At 38.4% G+C, this 17,168-nt stretch overlaps 1 protein-coding gene and 2 non-coding genes across 3 annotated transcripts in view; all 3 read right to left on the bottom strand.

Moving 5' to 3' along the window:
* The window catches only part of SF3B3 (splicing factor 3b subunit 3), a 38,980-nt gene extending 21,830 nt beyond the window's left edge, over positions 1-17,150 (bottom strand). Inside the window, exons 1-11 of the mRNA XM_005894329.3 lie at positions 17,000-17,150; positions 13,750-13,887; positions 12,282-12,608; positions 11,224-11,396; positions 10,505-10,646; positions 8,333-8,445; positions 6,764-6,901; positions 5,871-5,974; positions 3,046-3,211; positions 2,442-2,537; positions 91-163 (exon numbers count right to left, since the gene is read on the bottom strand). Coding sequence (XP_005894391.1) covers positions 91-163; positions 2,442-2,537; positions 3,046-3,211; positions 5,871-5,974; positions 6,764-6,901; positions 8,333-8,445; positions 10,505-10,646; positions 11,224-11,396; positions 12,282-12,608; positions 13,750-13,819 — 1,402 coding nt within the window. The 5' untranslated portion in view covers positions 13,820-13,887; positions 17,000-17,150. The remainder of the gene's footprint in view (positions 1-90; positions 164-2,441; positions 2,538-3,045; positions 3,212-5,870; positions 5,975-6,763; positions 6,902-8,332; positions 8,446-10,504; positions 10,647-11,223; positions 11,397-12,281; positions 12,609-13,749; positions 13,888-16,999) is intronic.
* Positions 7,149-7,239, bottom strand: LOC138991881 (small nucleolar RNA SNORD111). Its single transcript, XR_011467779.1, has one exon. It is a non-coding gene; the product is annotated as a small nucleolar RNA SNORD111 (small nucleolar RNA).
* On the bottom strand, positions 11,919-11,998 carry LOC138991882 (small nucleolar RNA SNORD111). Its single transcript, XR_011467780.1, has one exon. It is a non-coding gene; the product is annotated as a small nucleolar RNA SNORD111 (small nucleolar RNA).
* Positions 17,151-17,168: the final 18 nt, after the last annotated feature.

The following is a 17,168-nucleotide window of genomic DNA, read 5'->3' as shown; positions in this document are numbered from 1 at the left end:
ACATAGAAGTATTACGAATGCAGCCTCTTCAGCTTCTACTGTCAGTGGCACCTGGACCCTCATTCAGACCTCTGGGAAAGGGCTGCTTACCTTCAATGTGCCGACGCACTGTCCAGACGGCGTTGGGGTTACCGGGAAGCTCTGAGACAGCCATTTCTGATACCTGACAGGAAAGGAGACAAACCACAGACCCACTGAGCGTGAAACTCAGCTCCTTGCTTACAATCACACTAGATAATACAGTCCCTATAATATAGCAGTGCTCACAGTGTACACTGGATTAAAACACTGGAACCAAGTAGTCAAACAGAACATTAAGAACCAAAAGGCTAGAGGTACTGTCAATTCCCAAAACTGACTTCAGCAAGCAGTGATGGAACACCTAGGATAGCTGCTGCAGCCAGGCCAAACGCTTCCTTTTAAGTATAACGTGCCTGCATCCCCCACAAAAAGCAAGCATGTGGGAATCAAACAGTCCATCTCAATTAGCATCCTTTCCTTCCCTTTGCTCCCCTAAGGCGAAATTCCACGTCTCTTCACCAAACAATTCAAACGCCACATCCTTTAGAAAAAAATCTTCCCTTATTTTCTGAGCTGGCAGTCATCTCTCCCTCCTGTAAGTTTTCAGAGGAATCACAATCATCACCGCTTAGGACACTTATCTGAAAGTAATCTGAGGAACTGTTTTGTCCTTCCTACTTGATTTTTATGCCCCTTAATGTCAGAGTCAAGACTCCTCTGAATGTCGTATAGACTTTCAAATGGAATAAATAAAATATGTAAGATAAACTCAAAATGATCTAGAGGAGAAAACAAGGTGTGGACTAAACATTAACTGTCTATAGTATCCTTGCAATTCTTCTGTAAATCTAAGACTACCTAAGATAAAAATTTTATTAAATTATTTTTAAATGATCTAGAGATAAAAAGCAAGGCAGCCTATCATAATGTGCAATTAAACAGTGGAACTACATTTTATAGGAAGAACTCAAGAATATATATGAAAGGCATTTTATTTTATCCTTTTGTTGGTTTTATCTATGTAATGGTAGCAGGAGTACCTGATCATGGTACAGGACAATCTTGGGTAACTTCACAATCAATAAAATCTAAATGTCAAGTACGCTACACTATCTGACAGTGACTCTGCTCAACTGAGACCATAATCTAGCTGAACAAGATTCAACAAACAGATACACAGGAACAAAACAATGTCTAGCAATTTAAAAAATATTTTTGCATAACAGATTTTTAAAAATAGAATTAGAAAAAATTAGGAGGCAGCAGAGGACTCAAAAACAATGATTCTTCATCAGGTTCTTTATCTCGCAACACCGTACACAAAGTTTTGTTAATGCATGTATGCATTTTTTTGTGTGTGAGTGCTTACTTTAACCAGATGATAACTGGGATCCAATGAGCAGCAAGTAACTTATCAAGAACTATTGGTCTAAATTAGGTTCAAGTCATTGAAATTTTGGTGACTTGATGAATATTCGAGCAGTCAAAACTTTTTAAATCCCCCGAGACAGAGATATTAGTAGCTAACGTTTATTGAACAGTTACTATACGCCAGAACTTGAGCAAGTGCTTCATCTGCATTCTCATTTAATTCCTACAGCAATCCTTAAGGCAGATGCTATGAAGCCCATTTTATAGAAGAGGAAACAAAAGCTTAGTAACAGCTATTAAGCAGAGCCAAAATTCAAAACAAAGGTCCCCTTGCCTGTGTTCCAATAAAAATTTACAAAAAACAGGCAGTGGGCCTCTAAGAGCCTGGAGTTTGCCAACCCCAACTGCTAAAAGTAACTGCCATAGGAAGATTTATTTCCAACAAAATCAAGCCCAGGGCTTGCTAAGATGCATCGACACAAGAACCATGATGAGAAAAGGATATGGGATTTGAGAAGATAATTTTGAATGTCCATTTCACCTAAAATGTTCAACAATAAAGGATTCATTAAATAAATTCTGATCCACCCACTGTGGAGGTATATTGCAAAAACATTAAAAATTGTACAACTTAAAAGCACATAGTAATAAGAAATAAACTTAGTAAGATACAAATATATACATACTGTATTTAACATAGTTAAAAATATAAGTATCTAAAAACTATGCAGAAGGATCAAGACTAAAATGAGACGCAGTAAAATGTGCCATGCAGACTTCCCAACCTACACACTGTGGTGAGTGAGCCTGGAATTAATAGGCATTTTCCCCTTTGATATCCACTTGCCAAATTTTTAAAGTGCCTATTGTGTTAACATGTTAATGATTAGGAAATTTAAACTGTAAACTTTATGGAAACAGGTAAAGAGGAAAACATTTTTGTTTCATATAAACATTGAATACATCTTTGATATCAGAATAAAGCCTTAGGCTGCTTTGCTAGCACTTCCCTCCAAACCCTGCATATGATCTATAAATTCCAATCTTACCTCAAGTCCATGCCTTAAGACTCTCAGAGATGACCGTGGTCCCCTACCACAGGCCACATATAGCTGGGGAGTGTCTTCATTGGCCAGATCAGCTATCTGCACAAAGAAAAGGGGGGGAAATGTCTACTTGTGCTACTTTCCCACACACAAACTTGATTATTCTCAGGGAGACAAACCACTTTTTTAGTTTATTAGGCTTAAATATTACTACTGGCCCTGGGCACATGGAGTGAAAAAAAGACCCAATGTCCCGAAACGCAAGCAGTTTGAAGCAGCAAGTTTTACGAACATAAAAAGCTTTTATCAGTTCTTTGTTTTGGTCACACAGCACGTGGGATCTTAGTTCCCTGAACAGGGATGGAACTTGTGCCCCCTGCAGTAGAAATGTAGAGTCTTAACCACTTTAAGCCCAAGGATTTATGTAAAGTTTTTAACCCCCCAACTGCCTTCAGCTGCTTCACCCTTATACCCTGGCGAGTCCACAGACATGCTGCTGAACCTCTTTAGGCTATGAGGTTAATTTAAATTAAAACTTTAAACTCATTCATACTCAAAAACAGTTGGTTAGCACTGCTCATTATGGAGTGACTGGAAAGATCTGCACCTGGCAAAACAAAATGGGAGAGAGGCTGTCCAATTCATCAACCAACACAAGGTTTTTCAGTGGTCTTGGCTGAAAGAAGAATGTGTCTCCTTCTTCTAGAGGCATGGCAGATGAAAACTCAGGTTCTTCATCATCATCTCCAAGATGTGCGATTTGATATAAGTAACTAGGGAGAAGCAAAGATTTCAGGTAAAATATTTTCTGTCCGATGTACATTATAAATATAATTAACACTTCCATATGTTATACGTGAACCAAATGAGATTAACTGTGATAACCATTTCATGATGTATATAAGTCAAATCATTATGCTGCACACCTTAAACTTATACAGTGCTGTATTTCAATTTTATCTCTGTAAAACTGGAAGAAAAAAAGCCAATAAGCATTTAAAAAGTACATTTTCTGAAGATGTCTGCCATCAACATAATGCTCATAAATCACTTTAATATTGAGTTGGCATCTATAGTTTGAGATCTCTGCTTATTGACTAGGGTTTTCCGTATCTTTAAGAACAGGGTACATACCCAATATTTGCACACCAGCGTCCAATACTGCATTACTCTCAACAGCCAAAAGGTGGAAAGAACCCAGGTGTCCATTAACAGGTAAATAATACATGGTACATACATATAGTGGGTTATTATTGATAGATAAGAAGAATATAGAGCTGACACATGAACTCTGAAACTATGCTACATGAAATGATGAGCCGGACAGAAGGGTGAACGTGTGAGTGCACTCAGGTCCCCAGTGCTGAGGGCCACGAGGAGAGACTCCTTAATGGGCATACGGGTTCAGTCCGGAGTGATAAAAGAAAGTTTGGAAAAATAGTAGCAACGGTTATACAACACTGCAAATGTAATTAATGCCACCAAATTGAACATGTTAAAATGACGAATTTTGTTATACATATTTTACCACAAAAAGAGATAATGGGTGCTAAAAAATATGAATGTTTAAGACCTATTTATTGATAAAGAAAAATATTTATTATTATTCACTACTATATAAAAATACGTAACTTACAAAACACTATACATTATCATTTTTATACAAAGATTTAAATATATATATATACAGGAAGGCTACACACACAAAAAAATGGTATCTTTGGGCAGGATTACAAGAGAATTTTTGCTTATATGCACTTTCCTAACTTTTCTACAATGGAAATTCCTTGTTAAGAAAACTAAAAAATTAGAAATGGGTGAAAATACTCATAACAATAGGCTAGGTTATAAACAGCGAGACAAAACAGGTATAAATTGGGAAAAGGAATAATAAAAAGACAGTTGGAATAAGCTCCATGAGGATGAGTTAAGGACATAAAGAAAGGGAAAACAACTGTAGAAACGGCAAAACTGGAATAGAATCACAGAATTTTAGACGACATTTTCATTTTCATCACACAGAAATAGCATTAGATAAGTCTTCTGCATGTGCTGGCAAAACCTGAACTAGAAAGCAAGACCATGGCATCTCATTTCATATGCAATCTGGAGTCTTCAATACTGGTTTTAAATTCAAGGCCAGAGTAGAGTTCAGACTTATTTAACTCATTTGTCTATGCTGCTGCTGCTGCTAAGTCGCTTCAGTTGTGTCTGACTCTGTGCAACCCCATAGACAGCAGCCCACCAGGCTCCCCCGTCCCTGGGATTCTCCAGGCAAGAACACTGGAATGGGTTGCCATTTCCTTCTCCAATGCATGAAAGTGAAGTCGATCAGTCGTGTCCGACTCTCAGCGACCCCATGGACTGCAGCCTACCATGCAGGCTCCTCTATCCATGGGATTTTCCAGGCAAGAGTACTGGAATGCGGTGCCATCACCTTCTCCCATTTGTCTATGAAAAGCCATCAAAGACTGTAACATAGGGATGAGGAAATCATTTCATCAGGGTTGTGTCTTGTTTGCTTAAAGAGATGACCCTCTATAAAGGTTGAGTTTTACAAGACAATGAACTACAATAAGGAACTAGAGAACTAATTCAGAGTAGTACCACAAAAACTGAGACTTTACACTCAAATTGCTGGAATTGGCCCATAAGACATTAACAGAAATAGTAAAAAAAAAAAAAAAAAAGAAAAAGAAATATTAAGGACGGCAAAACCAAGACAAGGAAACTACCTAAATGTCCATCGTCAGATGAATGCATAAAGATGTGGTATACATACACAACAAACTACTACTCAGCCATAAAAAAGAACAAAATAAGCCATTTGCAGCAACATGGATGCAACTAGAGATGATCATACTAAGTGAAGCCAAAAGGAGAAAGACAAGTGCCATATGGTAGCATTTATGTGGGATCTAAAAACATGACACAAATGAACCTATCTATGGAACAGAAAGGATGAACAACAGAGGTCCTAGCACAGAGAACAAAATTCAACGTCCTAAAATACACCACAATGGAAAAGAACATTAAAAGAAAAAAGAATGTTTAAAAAAAAAGAAATAGTAAGGTTGGAAAGACTGGTGATATGGCTGGGAAGCTGGTACTAATGAGTTTCAACTTCAGACTTGTACCAGTGACATGTCTATGGAACATCTATTTAATACTAAGTAGTTCAGCAGGAATGCCCAACAAAAAGTTCAGGAGATCACTTCTAAAGCTACTTTTTGCAGCTATCCACAGGTATTGATTTAAGCCACTAAAATAGAGAAAGTCATCAAGAGAAAGAACATAAAAGGGAAGAGGGCAAAACTTTTGCTCTGAAGGACGTAAAACATTCTCAGGAAAGCTACAAGGCCTTGAAACTACCTCTCTTTCACCAACTTTATAGTAACCAGGGTGAAATGGGATAATAAAAGGACTACTCACTGGTTTCCAAATTCTGATGCTACGAAAAGGAAGCCTGTTTTAAGCACACACATGGCAGCAGCAACAGGCACAGTATCAAAATACTTGAGCCGGATCTCAGTAACCTGGAATGGAAAGAGAAAGATTCTAGTATGCAGGCAAATGAAGCCACAACATGGAAGACAGTGCAGTATAATAAGACAATGTAATAAAACAAAGTGGCAAAAAAAAATCCTGTCCTTCACATCCACACCAGGAGTCAGAAAACTAGAGCCCGCAGGCTAGCCGTGCAGTTCACGGACTCCCAGTGGCTGCTTCTATGCCCCAACGGTAGAGCTAAGTAGTGCAAACAGGGACCACACGGCCCACAAAAGCTGAAAATGTTCACTAGCTGGCCTTAAAAAGAAAAAACAAAAACACAAAAAACTTGCCAACTCTTGAGCTAAACCAGTATCTAAGAAATTGCCCAGTGCTCAATGCTCCTCCATGGGATAAAAGTGACAGATCTCGCATATTGCCAGTTTCAGGCGACAGAGAGCGAAGGCATTCACTAGAAGCGGCATTACCCATTCTCACATTATATGTAATCAGACCAAAAATCTGTTAACCAGGGGGAGAAAATTCACATTCATATTCCAATTCCAAACTTTAAAAGCTTTAACACCTTAAGCAACTACTTTTTAAGGCATTCAGCTCCTGTTTTTTAAACTTGTAACTATCCTTTCTATCTCAGAGTAGTTGCAATGAACAAATGGCTTATAACACCACTCTGTAAACCGTAGATAACCATCAGTTTTCAAAATAAGGTTATTTAACTAAAATTAGGATGAAACTGTAGCAAGTTTTCTCAAATTAGACTAATAACAGCTAACATATTTTTTCATTTTTCCCTCCCTCCTCCATGCTCTACTTACCATATCTTCATCTGTCTCCAAAGTGATCTTAAAGATATCTCCCTGCTCAGTTTGAGCCAAAAAGAAAAACATTGATTTGGTCTTATGGGTGGCAGAGCAGACAAAAATCATTCCTCTTTCAGGGTCATCCAGGTCATTCTAGCAAAGTCAAATACACAATCAACATCTTAGAAATTAGGATTTCTTTTCTGGAATTCAGCACCTTACCAATAAGGATCAAACAGGCCACCAAACGCCTAGAGGCACCTGGAGTCTCTCCATGCAAGCTGTGATCCAGAGCAGCTTGCCAGCCACAGGATTATGTAACACAATAAACAGAAATTCTTGTCTACTATAAATACATAATAAAGCTTAGGTTAAAACAAAATGCCACAATTCCACTCTACAGCCTGATCAGATTAATAAGGCAAAAACTATCTCCAGAGAAAAATGTCAGAGAAGAGACATGAAATTTAAAGAATCATCATTTCAGGCTGTGAATAAGACTCTTACCCGTTCACAGTACTATCCAAACCACCAACATCATCCCTCTTCTGTCTTTATCAACTTGCCCGAATCCCAGAAGGCATCCCCCTCAGCTGGTTTGTTTCTTTTTAAGTATTTCCAACATTTTGTATTTCTCTCAAAGGCAAAACATGTTTTATATTTCTTTGTAGTCCCAAAGTCAAGTACAGCACCTGGCAGTCAGGTGCCAATTTCTGATTATCTAAACTTAATTACTTAACACCACTCCAAATATTTAACTTGCTAATCTCACCAAATTTTCTAAAATTGATGGAGTCTTACTCAAATACCATGTACTAGATAAACTATGTCTTAAAAAGATTTAACCCCAGGACCTATAAATTAGTATTAAAAAGATAAATAATCTGGGGTGAAAAGAGAGTTTGAGGAAGCAGAGATCAATGACAATTACCCATGTGCTGCTGATAACTGAGGCTGGGTACACAGAACTTCATTATAATCATCCCTCAACATCTGCACGGGACTAGTTTGAGGAACCCCCAGATACCAAAATCCACGGATACCCAAATCTCTTAAATAAAACAGAGTAGTACAAGGAACTGTCACAAAGTGTCATGATCCCTACAACTTATCTTCAAATGGTCTTGCCTAAAAAACACAGATACAAAAGAAAGAAAAGGCCAATGTAGCAAAGCAGTACTAATAAGTGAATCTAAGTGAAAAGTATACAGGATTCACTGTTTGCTCCTTTTAGATTTTTTCTATGCTGGAACGGGGTGGGGTAGGGGAGAATGAAAGGCAATTTATCTTCAATGAATACACCAGGATTCTTCAAACTAGAAACTTCAGGAATTTCAAATGGATACTGTTCATAGGCTCTTCAAGAATGAAAACTGTATCTGCTTTTTTAAAAGCTGAAGCACAACTGACTCCCAGTATCACGCTAGTTTCAGGTGCACAACCCAGAGCTGTGCTGGTTTTCAATTTTCTTTCTCAGATTTTGTTGTGCTAAAATACTTACTGACTTTATTAAAAACACTTAACAAAAATTAAGTTCATTTCACAACATAAATATATTTTCTCTTATGGTAAACAAAGACCTACCCGTCTCCTGGGAATTGGACAGCGGATATCCGGTTGGTCACCGAAGTTCTTATAGGTAATGTAGTTTTCGGAGCAAATCAGCACTCCACTTGGACCATCCGATCCCCCTGGAACTGTCAAGAGAAAACAAAAACCAGCAATGATTTGACACAACTATGAATTTAACCTTCAATTCCTTCTCTCCTTCAGCACGACTTAAAGGTGCCTGAAGGTGCTAAACATTCAATGTGTTTCTTTTCCCTGAGAGTTACACTAGACAAGGATGGAGCACCGTTTGGGTGATCTCAGCCTGTCCAGATATCTAACAAGGCATCTGAAAGTTTAGCTCCAAGCCCAGAACTCAGTTCTCAGCTTTGGACCTATAATCCAACTGCCTACTGGACACTCTTACATGGATATTCCATAGCAGGTTAAAAATGAATGCATTCATAAACCACTGCCAAGTTCCTTACCAAACCATCTCCTGGGTTCTCAACCTTAGAGAACACTGCCATCAACCAATTGACCAAACCAGCAAAAAGGATGCCATCCTTCAATTCTCTCCTCTCCCACATTGGTTCTACCTCTTCAGCAGTCCTCATGCTGCAAATCTCTTTTGGTTTAGTGGAAATGCTTCCTGACCTTACTACCTTCCATTCCATTACAAAAATGTAATCAAGTGATCTTTCTAAAACATTCACCTTTAATATGTCATTATTCTTCTGCTTCCTCCACCCCAGCTCTTTACCTCCAATGATCCAACCACAATGAGCTTTCAGTTTTCAATGAACCATGTTTTTTTCCTGCATTTGGGCTTTTGTGCATTCTGGTTCCTCTGCCCACAACAGAAACTCCTCCTCCACCCCCACTGCACCTAACTCCTAACTATTCCTTAGTCCTCAGCTGAGAGCACTTCTGAAAGCTTTCTCTAATGCACTGCCTTCCTTTCCCTGGTTAGGAACCCCTCCTCCACGCTGTCATGGCATGTGGCACACTCTGGTAATTTTTGTGTTACTAGTATGTATTCACCATCATACTCAATCTTGTATAAAAGGAGACACCACAACAAATTTTTCACCATGCAGTCTCAACAGATTGACTTTGCACATACTGATCATAGAGGTTCAGTAAACATTTGTTTAATGAATGAAACCCTTGTAAACGAGAAGTATCATAATACAGTATAACAAGTAATTTATATAACCTATTTTTTAAAATGCTTCTGCTTAATATATAGTCTCCTCCTAAGATTTAACACTCAAAGACAAGTGCTATTTTATATTTTTCTTCTCCAAAATCCTACCCAACAACAGACATACTTCATTTTAGACATCAAATGCAAATGACTCAAAACAGAAAGGACTGGATCACCATCTTAGATGAGCCTGATACAATTTAGATACCACAAATATAGCTGTCCTTTAGTCTTTTAATATAATGAATTAAACTAATATTGATTCTTCATGGTGAACCTCTTTGAGCTCCTACAAAAATCTTACTTTGCTATGATGCACAGAAAACACTGTTGAATCTGATTTGCTAAAATTTAAGATTTTTGCATCTACCATCAAAGGATAACTAGGCTGTAAATGTTTCTTATTACTGTCCTTCCCCAGTTTTGGTATGAAGGTATATTAAGCTCTTAAAGTGGTACAACGGTTTTTATTCTTTTTCTGATCTCTCAAGAAATTTAAGGTCCCTAAAAATTCTGAACCTTAAATCTTCTGAGGAAAAGAAACCTTTGATTATTGCCCCATTTTAAAATAAATGTTGGTCTACTCCGGTTCTTAATTTCATCTTCTATCAAGTTTGGTGACAGTTTTCAAAAATATTTCTATTTCATCTAGGCTTTCAAACTGAAGGACAGTTTTATCTTGTTTCATCCATAACATCTGTCTTTTCATAGAGTCAGATTTTGATTTTTGTAATGAGAGTGAAAGATTGACCACAGTCAAAACACCAGAGCAACCAACAGAAATCAAGACTCCAAGCTGACTGCTCTTTTTTTCTCTCCCCCATTAGAGGGTACGAGTTAACCACCACATGAATCTCTAACCTCCCCAAAACAGACAAGGCACTCAGGTTTACTATGAATAGATTACAGCTTCCAAATCCTATTAAGTAAACACTCCTAAGTTTGGGCATAAAATGGACCAAGCAAAATGGTACAAAGCAGATGGAAGAAAAAAGTACCTGTAATTAGGAAGTTTCCATGTTCCTCCAAAGGCTCACTGTATTTTCGGACTACGTGATTTAAACCAAGGTCTAATTCATAGAAAGTAAGCGTCTGCTGGGTATTAGCTGCTGCTTCCCCAGTTGGATCATTGTCTGCTTCCTAGGTAACAGTGGCACAAAGACTAATCAGTACCATAAAATCAAGCTTTCAAAGCTAGAAAGTAAAAGAGTGGATACATGTATATGTATAACTGATTCACTCTGCTGTACACCTGACACTAATACAACACAGTAAATCAACTATACTCCAGTAGAAATTATTTAAATAAATGAACAAAGTTGAAAAGGGCATCAAGATTCTTCCATTTCACAAACCAGGAAACAGAGGTCCACAGATGCCAAATGCTTTGCCAAAATTCACACTAAAAAATGGCAGAATGGGAGCAAGAACCCAAGTTTTCTACTTCTGGGACCAGAAAACACTGCCTTCCTCTCAAGGCAAAGAACGGTATGTCCCATCTTTCACTATCTCCCAATGAAAAAATATCCAAACCACCACCTCACCTCTTTTTTTTAGGGCGTTTCCCCAACAAATCCCTGTTTACACAGGGGGACTGTTCAAACCAGAGCAAAGGCACTAACATGTGGTCAGGTAAATGCTGAGACGCTCCCAAGTGTTTCAGAAAGGCATTTGGAGTATGATAGTAATAAAAAAATTGTGACCAAGTAAGATATACCTCATAATCCATTTCCAGACAAGCAAACATTGGATTTTCAAATCCCACATCTACTCCAACTACGTGATACACTAAAGTGTTTGCTTTGTGAGCCTCCAGTGGAGATGAGATGGTAAGTCGGGCTGCAGCATCTCTGTTCAAGATATATACCAATTTCTGTTTCTCAATGGCACCTGTGGATGGAGACAAAACAAAAAAACTCCAGATAATGAAAAGACGAGCTACAGAACAGCTAGATTTACATCACAATTATTTTCTAAATGATAGCCGGTACTAAACTCTATAAGTGCATTAACTTAAATTTTGCTAACACTAAAATAAAAAGGAGCAAAATTTTACCCTTCTCGTTCTAATAGAGATTTTTTTTTTTAATTTAGCGGTGCTGAGTCTTAGTTACAATATTCAAGATCTTCACTGCAGTTAAGAGGGCCCTCTTTAGTTGTGGCATGTGAACTCTTAGTTGTGACACGTGGGATCTATCTCCCTGACTAGGGATTGAACCTAAGTCTGCCCTGGGAGCTCAGAGTCTTAGCCACTGGACTACCAGGAACGTCCCCATAATAGGGATCTTAACATCCCACTAACTTTCCAAAAATTTTTATGACAAACTAAACAAAAATTCATGAAATTGCCAGCTTTGTTCTCTGAATTAGATCTAATAATTTTGTGATTGGTCACAGAAGGTTGCCCTCTGGAAGCCTGATCAGATATTCAGAGTTTTCTTCAAGAGATTTATCAGAGAAGAGACATGAATGTAAATCATCATTTCAGGCTGATGAAAGCAATCATACTCTTTGCCTAATGTGAAAACTTTCAGCATAGTCTTTTTGGTACAGTCAAAGAAACCAAAAAAGACCCATTTCCAACTAGATAAGAAGTAGAAAAGGTGTGTTACAACTTTCCCCATTGTTTTAAAAGAGAAAGCAACTTTAAATACCCAAAATGATACAAATTTTATTCAGGTGAGTGATTTCTTGGTACGCTACCAAGATCACAGCATTGCTAGTCTGAACTGAGCTTCTTTAAGAATCAAAAAGCCAATAGAGTAAGTCACGCACTAATCATAACAGCTCGCCCTTTGGGATCCACAGCTAAGAACTGGCCAGGAACAATGCGGCGGCATCCACTCTTGCCAAAGGTTTCTTGGTGAATCTTCTCAAACATATTCTTAGATGGCTGGTATTCCAGAATAACAATCCGACCTGAGTCACTGCCAACCACAATGTAGTCTTTTGTGCCACCCGTCAACCTAAAGGCCATGAGCGACCGGATGACACCAAATACTTCCACAGTTAGTAGAGTGTGCACTTTGCCAGTGTTGGGATCAGGGCGAAGCAGTTCCAAGATCTTTCCTCGGGAAACAACAATTTCCTGTTGTTTGGTTCCTGAAAAACACACAAAATAAAGATCATGAACAATAAGAACTAATCCAAAAAGTAACCTTCATGGATCAAAATGCTACTACACATAAATACAACTAAATGAGTTGGAGGCTTAGTATTTTAATTTATTCTACTGTAAAAGGTCCTTTTCCTAGAATTTAAAACACTTAACAAAAGTGGTATCAAAGAAAAGCTTTAAATAAATGATCATGCAAGCTTTTTTAAAAACTTCTTTTAATTTTTCTAAGATTTGCCATCAATAAGCATAATTGGGAGTTGTCTACAAATGATATTAATATATAACATCTAGCTTTGTAAAATTAAAAATTTCCAAAGGCTCTTTCTAGTCCATTTTTAAGGCTATTATTCTAAGAAATCATATTAACTTTTTGTGCAGTTAGATGTAGTGTCCCAAAGAACTTTCAAAATTACTATCTAACATATGCTGTTTATTTCTAAAAAGCTCACTTGCTTTCAAAATTGCAATCAACACCTCCAGATGCATAAACAGCCAACTTGAACCCATCTCTCCCTGCTACTCATCTCCACCCTGATGAGTTGTCATCACCTTCAAATGTTGAGAATACCCAATTTCCTCCTTTCTCATACTCTCTGATCTCAAGTAACCTGCTATGAATGTTACCGTCATTTTCTTTGCCACCCAGGATGCAAACTCACATTCTATCTATCCTCACTGCCCCAGCACAGGTCTTCACTATCTAATGCCTAAATCGCCTCCTATCCTACCTGATATACCACGCCTACCTATCCCAATCCATTACCATTTGCTCAATGCCCAATCACTTATCAAGACACCTTACTTTCTAAAAGTTCTTTGGAAATGAGATAAGATCAATTACTTTAGAAACTGTAAAGCATTACATAAGTTACAATGTTCTCTAACAATTAAATTTTTTTTCATAATTTGTTTTTTACAAAAGGTTTGATGTTGAAAAACCAATCTAAAGCATAAAACTATTAATATTTAAAATGTGAGGAATTCCCTGGAAGTCCAGTGGTTAGCACTCCTCACATCCACTGCAGGGGGCACAGGTTCAATTCCTGGTCAGGGAAGTAAGATTCAGCAACCCGAGAGGTATAGTCAAAAAAAAAAAAAAAACCACAAAACTTTAGAGGAACTTACCAGAGAAGTTGCCATGAATGGCAAAGCTGATGCCAGTGGCTCGCTGCAAGGTCAAGTTGTACAGGAACATGGCAGCAGTAACAGTGAGCCACCCACAACTCCACAATTCAGACCTTGGTTATACCAAGTCAAAGCAAGCTAAGAGCACATAAAAGCAGAAAAATATCAGCTGTGAAATTGTTAAGATATTTCTGTATGGGAACGTCTAGTGAAGACAGCAGAAGCAGTAGAGTAAGGCTTACTGAGTAACAACATGATAATTAGAGTGCTTTCTACATGCAGGCACTATGCTACTACACACTTTGCTTCTAGCCTCACAAGAAATACACAAAGTTCATGACATTACACTAATTTACAAGTAAGAAAATTAGGCTAAGAAAATAAATTGCTTGAGGTCACACGTAGTTAAAAACATTAGGGAGCTGTACTCTGTACCATTAACGCAACAATAGTTATTTAACTTTACTGTCATGGAAACAAACTAGGTCTACATTTACTTCTATTTGAATAACTTCTACTTTCACATGGTTCAGAATACAAAAGCACAGCAAAAAGCTCACTCCACCCATTCCCTAGCTATTCAGTTTTCCTTCTTGGAGGAATCAATTTCACCAAGTTATATCACGTCTTTCCAGATATTTTCTGTATGCACAAGAAGAAACATACTAATACTGTATACTACACCTTCATTTTAAACTAAAGATCATTGTACACTCACATTATAGCGCAACTGATTTTGTTTTTAATCATTTTACCTATCTTGGACAGAGCGACAAACAAGACTTTCTCGGTTTTTTTTTTTACAGCTATATATTAATACAAGGATAAGTATTCCATTGAATGGGTATGTAAGAATTCACATAGCTAAAACCCTACTGATGAACATTCATTCAGGTTCTTCCCAACCTCTTGCTAATATGAATACTGCTTCAAAGAAAAATCTTCATATATAAATCATTCATATGTGCATGAGTGTATTTCTAAGATTAATTCCTAGAAGTGCAATTGCTGGACTGAGGGACTTACACATTTGCAATTTTGATACATATTGACAAACTGCCTTTCAAAGAAACTCTGACAATTTACATCCCCAGCAACCTGAGTTCCTAATTTTCTACAACCAGACTTTTGCTAATCTAATAGATAAAAGTACTTCACCTACATCTCTTATAGAGCTCTGTATTTACATTACTAGAAACTTAAATCTATTGTTGAGTTGCTAAGTCGTGTCCCACTCTTTGGGACCCGGTGAACTGCAGCACACCAGGCCTCCCTGTCCTTCACTATCTTCTGGAGTTTGCTCAAACTCATGTCCTTTGAGTCGGTAATGCCAATTTTTAAATTTAAACCTACTGACCACCAAAAAACTAAAAACTGAACTATCACTTCAGGAGGAAGCCTCTCCAAAGGAGTACACAATCACAGAAAAGGATTCTTCTCATCAGATAGAACTCAAAACCGCAAACTGATGTACCTCTACCATAAAAGAATCACCAAAAACTACATCTATACACACCTGCTGCTAAAAATAAACTGACCTATTTTTCCTCACTCAGAAACAAAAGCAAGGGATCTAGAGAAATTCAAAGTGATCGCTGTGTAATTAACACATGAGTTTGGAAAAAAAAAAAAAACACCACCACCACATGAGTTTGGTTTTGTTAAATGAGAAAAGAGAATTATGAATAAACATCCTCACAAATAATAACCATTTCTGGGCTGGGCAAGAGCAAGGGCTCTTGTCTCTCTGGGCTACCAAAGAGAGGAAAAGACACTCCAGTCTAGAAACAGGTCCTGAGAAACACACATTTTCCTACTTGAAACCAAGGAACATCTTTATTGTCCTAGAATGGTAGGGAAAAAAGGAAAAGGCCTGAGGTGGAAAACAGAGTTGAAAAATGACCTACAAAAAGAAAAAGAGAAAAAAAACTATAGACACGAAGACATAGATACACACACTCAGAAGGGCTTAGACACTGAGAAAGTTCCAAGGAAAGTTGTGCTCAGCTAAAGGTCTGGGTGGAAAAGAGAGAACCTGTTGCAATTGCTGTCAATCAAAATGTAGTAAATGTATTACCATATGTAAAATAGATAGCCAATGGGGAATTTGCTGTGTAGCTCAGGAAACTCAAACAGGGGCTCTGTATCAACCTAAAGGTGTGGGATGGGGAGGGAGGTTTAAAAGGAGGGAACACACGTACACCTATGGCTGATTCATGTTGAGGTTTGACAGAAAAACAGCAAAATTCTCGAGCAATTATCCTTCAATAAAAAGTAAGTTAAAAAAAAAAAGGAAACATGATTCTCAGATACAACTTCTTCTCTTGCATCTTGCCGTGGTTCGAATAATTTCAAAATTCCAGTTATCAACAACAGAATTCACAATGAAACACCTATCATGTTGTCAATATGATCCATGTGATAGGATTGACTGACTTAATTTAAAATATGAAATTTTTTCGAAAACAAGTAGAGGAAACCAGGGGCCATTTCTAAAACCTGGAAAAGCTCCCCCCAGGCTCCCTTTCATTCTTCATAGCTCACTGAGGAACTCCGCCTGTTTTCTAGTTGCTTTACAACTGATGCCATCCATGACTATCTTTAGAAATCACATTCCCCAACGATTGTTATCTTGGGTAATGGAGGAACTTCAGCCAAAATAATATACCAGGAGCCACTAACGGCCTAACCTTTGTATATTTTTATTTACCATACTAGATATCCGGGAATGCTGTCTGCGAACACGAGGAGACGAGCCTGTGATTGCTCCCTCCATCCCTTTTCCATGTGCCAAAACATCACTGCATGAGATCACGGAAGGAAACAAGCTGCCCAAGTGCCAAAGCATAAACACGACACAGTCTTGATTTCAAAGGCTGTTCCCATTATTTACACTTTTAATGCCCAAGACCTTTCCATTCCGCCGACCTTTCCATTTCTGTGTCGTATTTACTTTCCCAAGGGGGAGACGTCCCTCCTGCCATTCTCACATCTTCTCCAGTGCCTAAAAGATACGGTCTCCAGAAAGCTCATTTTGAGCCAGGCCTAGTTCCCACACTGCGAACGCAAGCGGGAGGAGATTCCCTAAAGCCGACCCGAGCATTCCCGCCCCCGCCACCTCCTCGTCCTTTGCCCTTACCTCTCGGGCCTAAGCTGCCTCGGAAACCCCTACCAAAGGCTCGGCCCAGCTCCCTACCTAGCAGCTCTCCCTCTCCCCGGATTCAAAGAGGTCAGGAAGCTGCTTCCTTACCTTGTAGCAGGGAGGATGGCGTAGATATCCAACAGATCCTCAGTTTCCTTGAAGGCCTAAGCTACAGACAACGCCGAGCCGCCGGCGTCCGCCATTACCTCCGAAGATAGGGACCTTCCGGTTGGCGCGCGACGGATAAAGGTCCCCACGGGTGCCTGAAGAATGTATA

This window comes from Bos mutus, chromosome 18 (genome assembly GCF_027580195.1).
Source record: "Bos mutus isolate GX-2022 chromosome 18, NWIPB_WYAK_1.1, whole genome shotgun sequence".
Classification (NCBI taxonomy): Eukaryota; Metazoa; Chordata; class Mammalia; order Artiodactyla; family Bovidae; genus Bos; species Bos mutus.
This window is presented reverse-complemented; position numbering and strand designations above follow the sequence as displayed.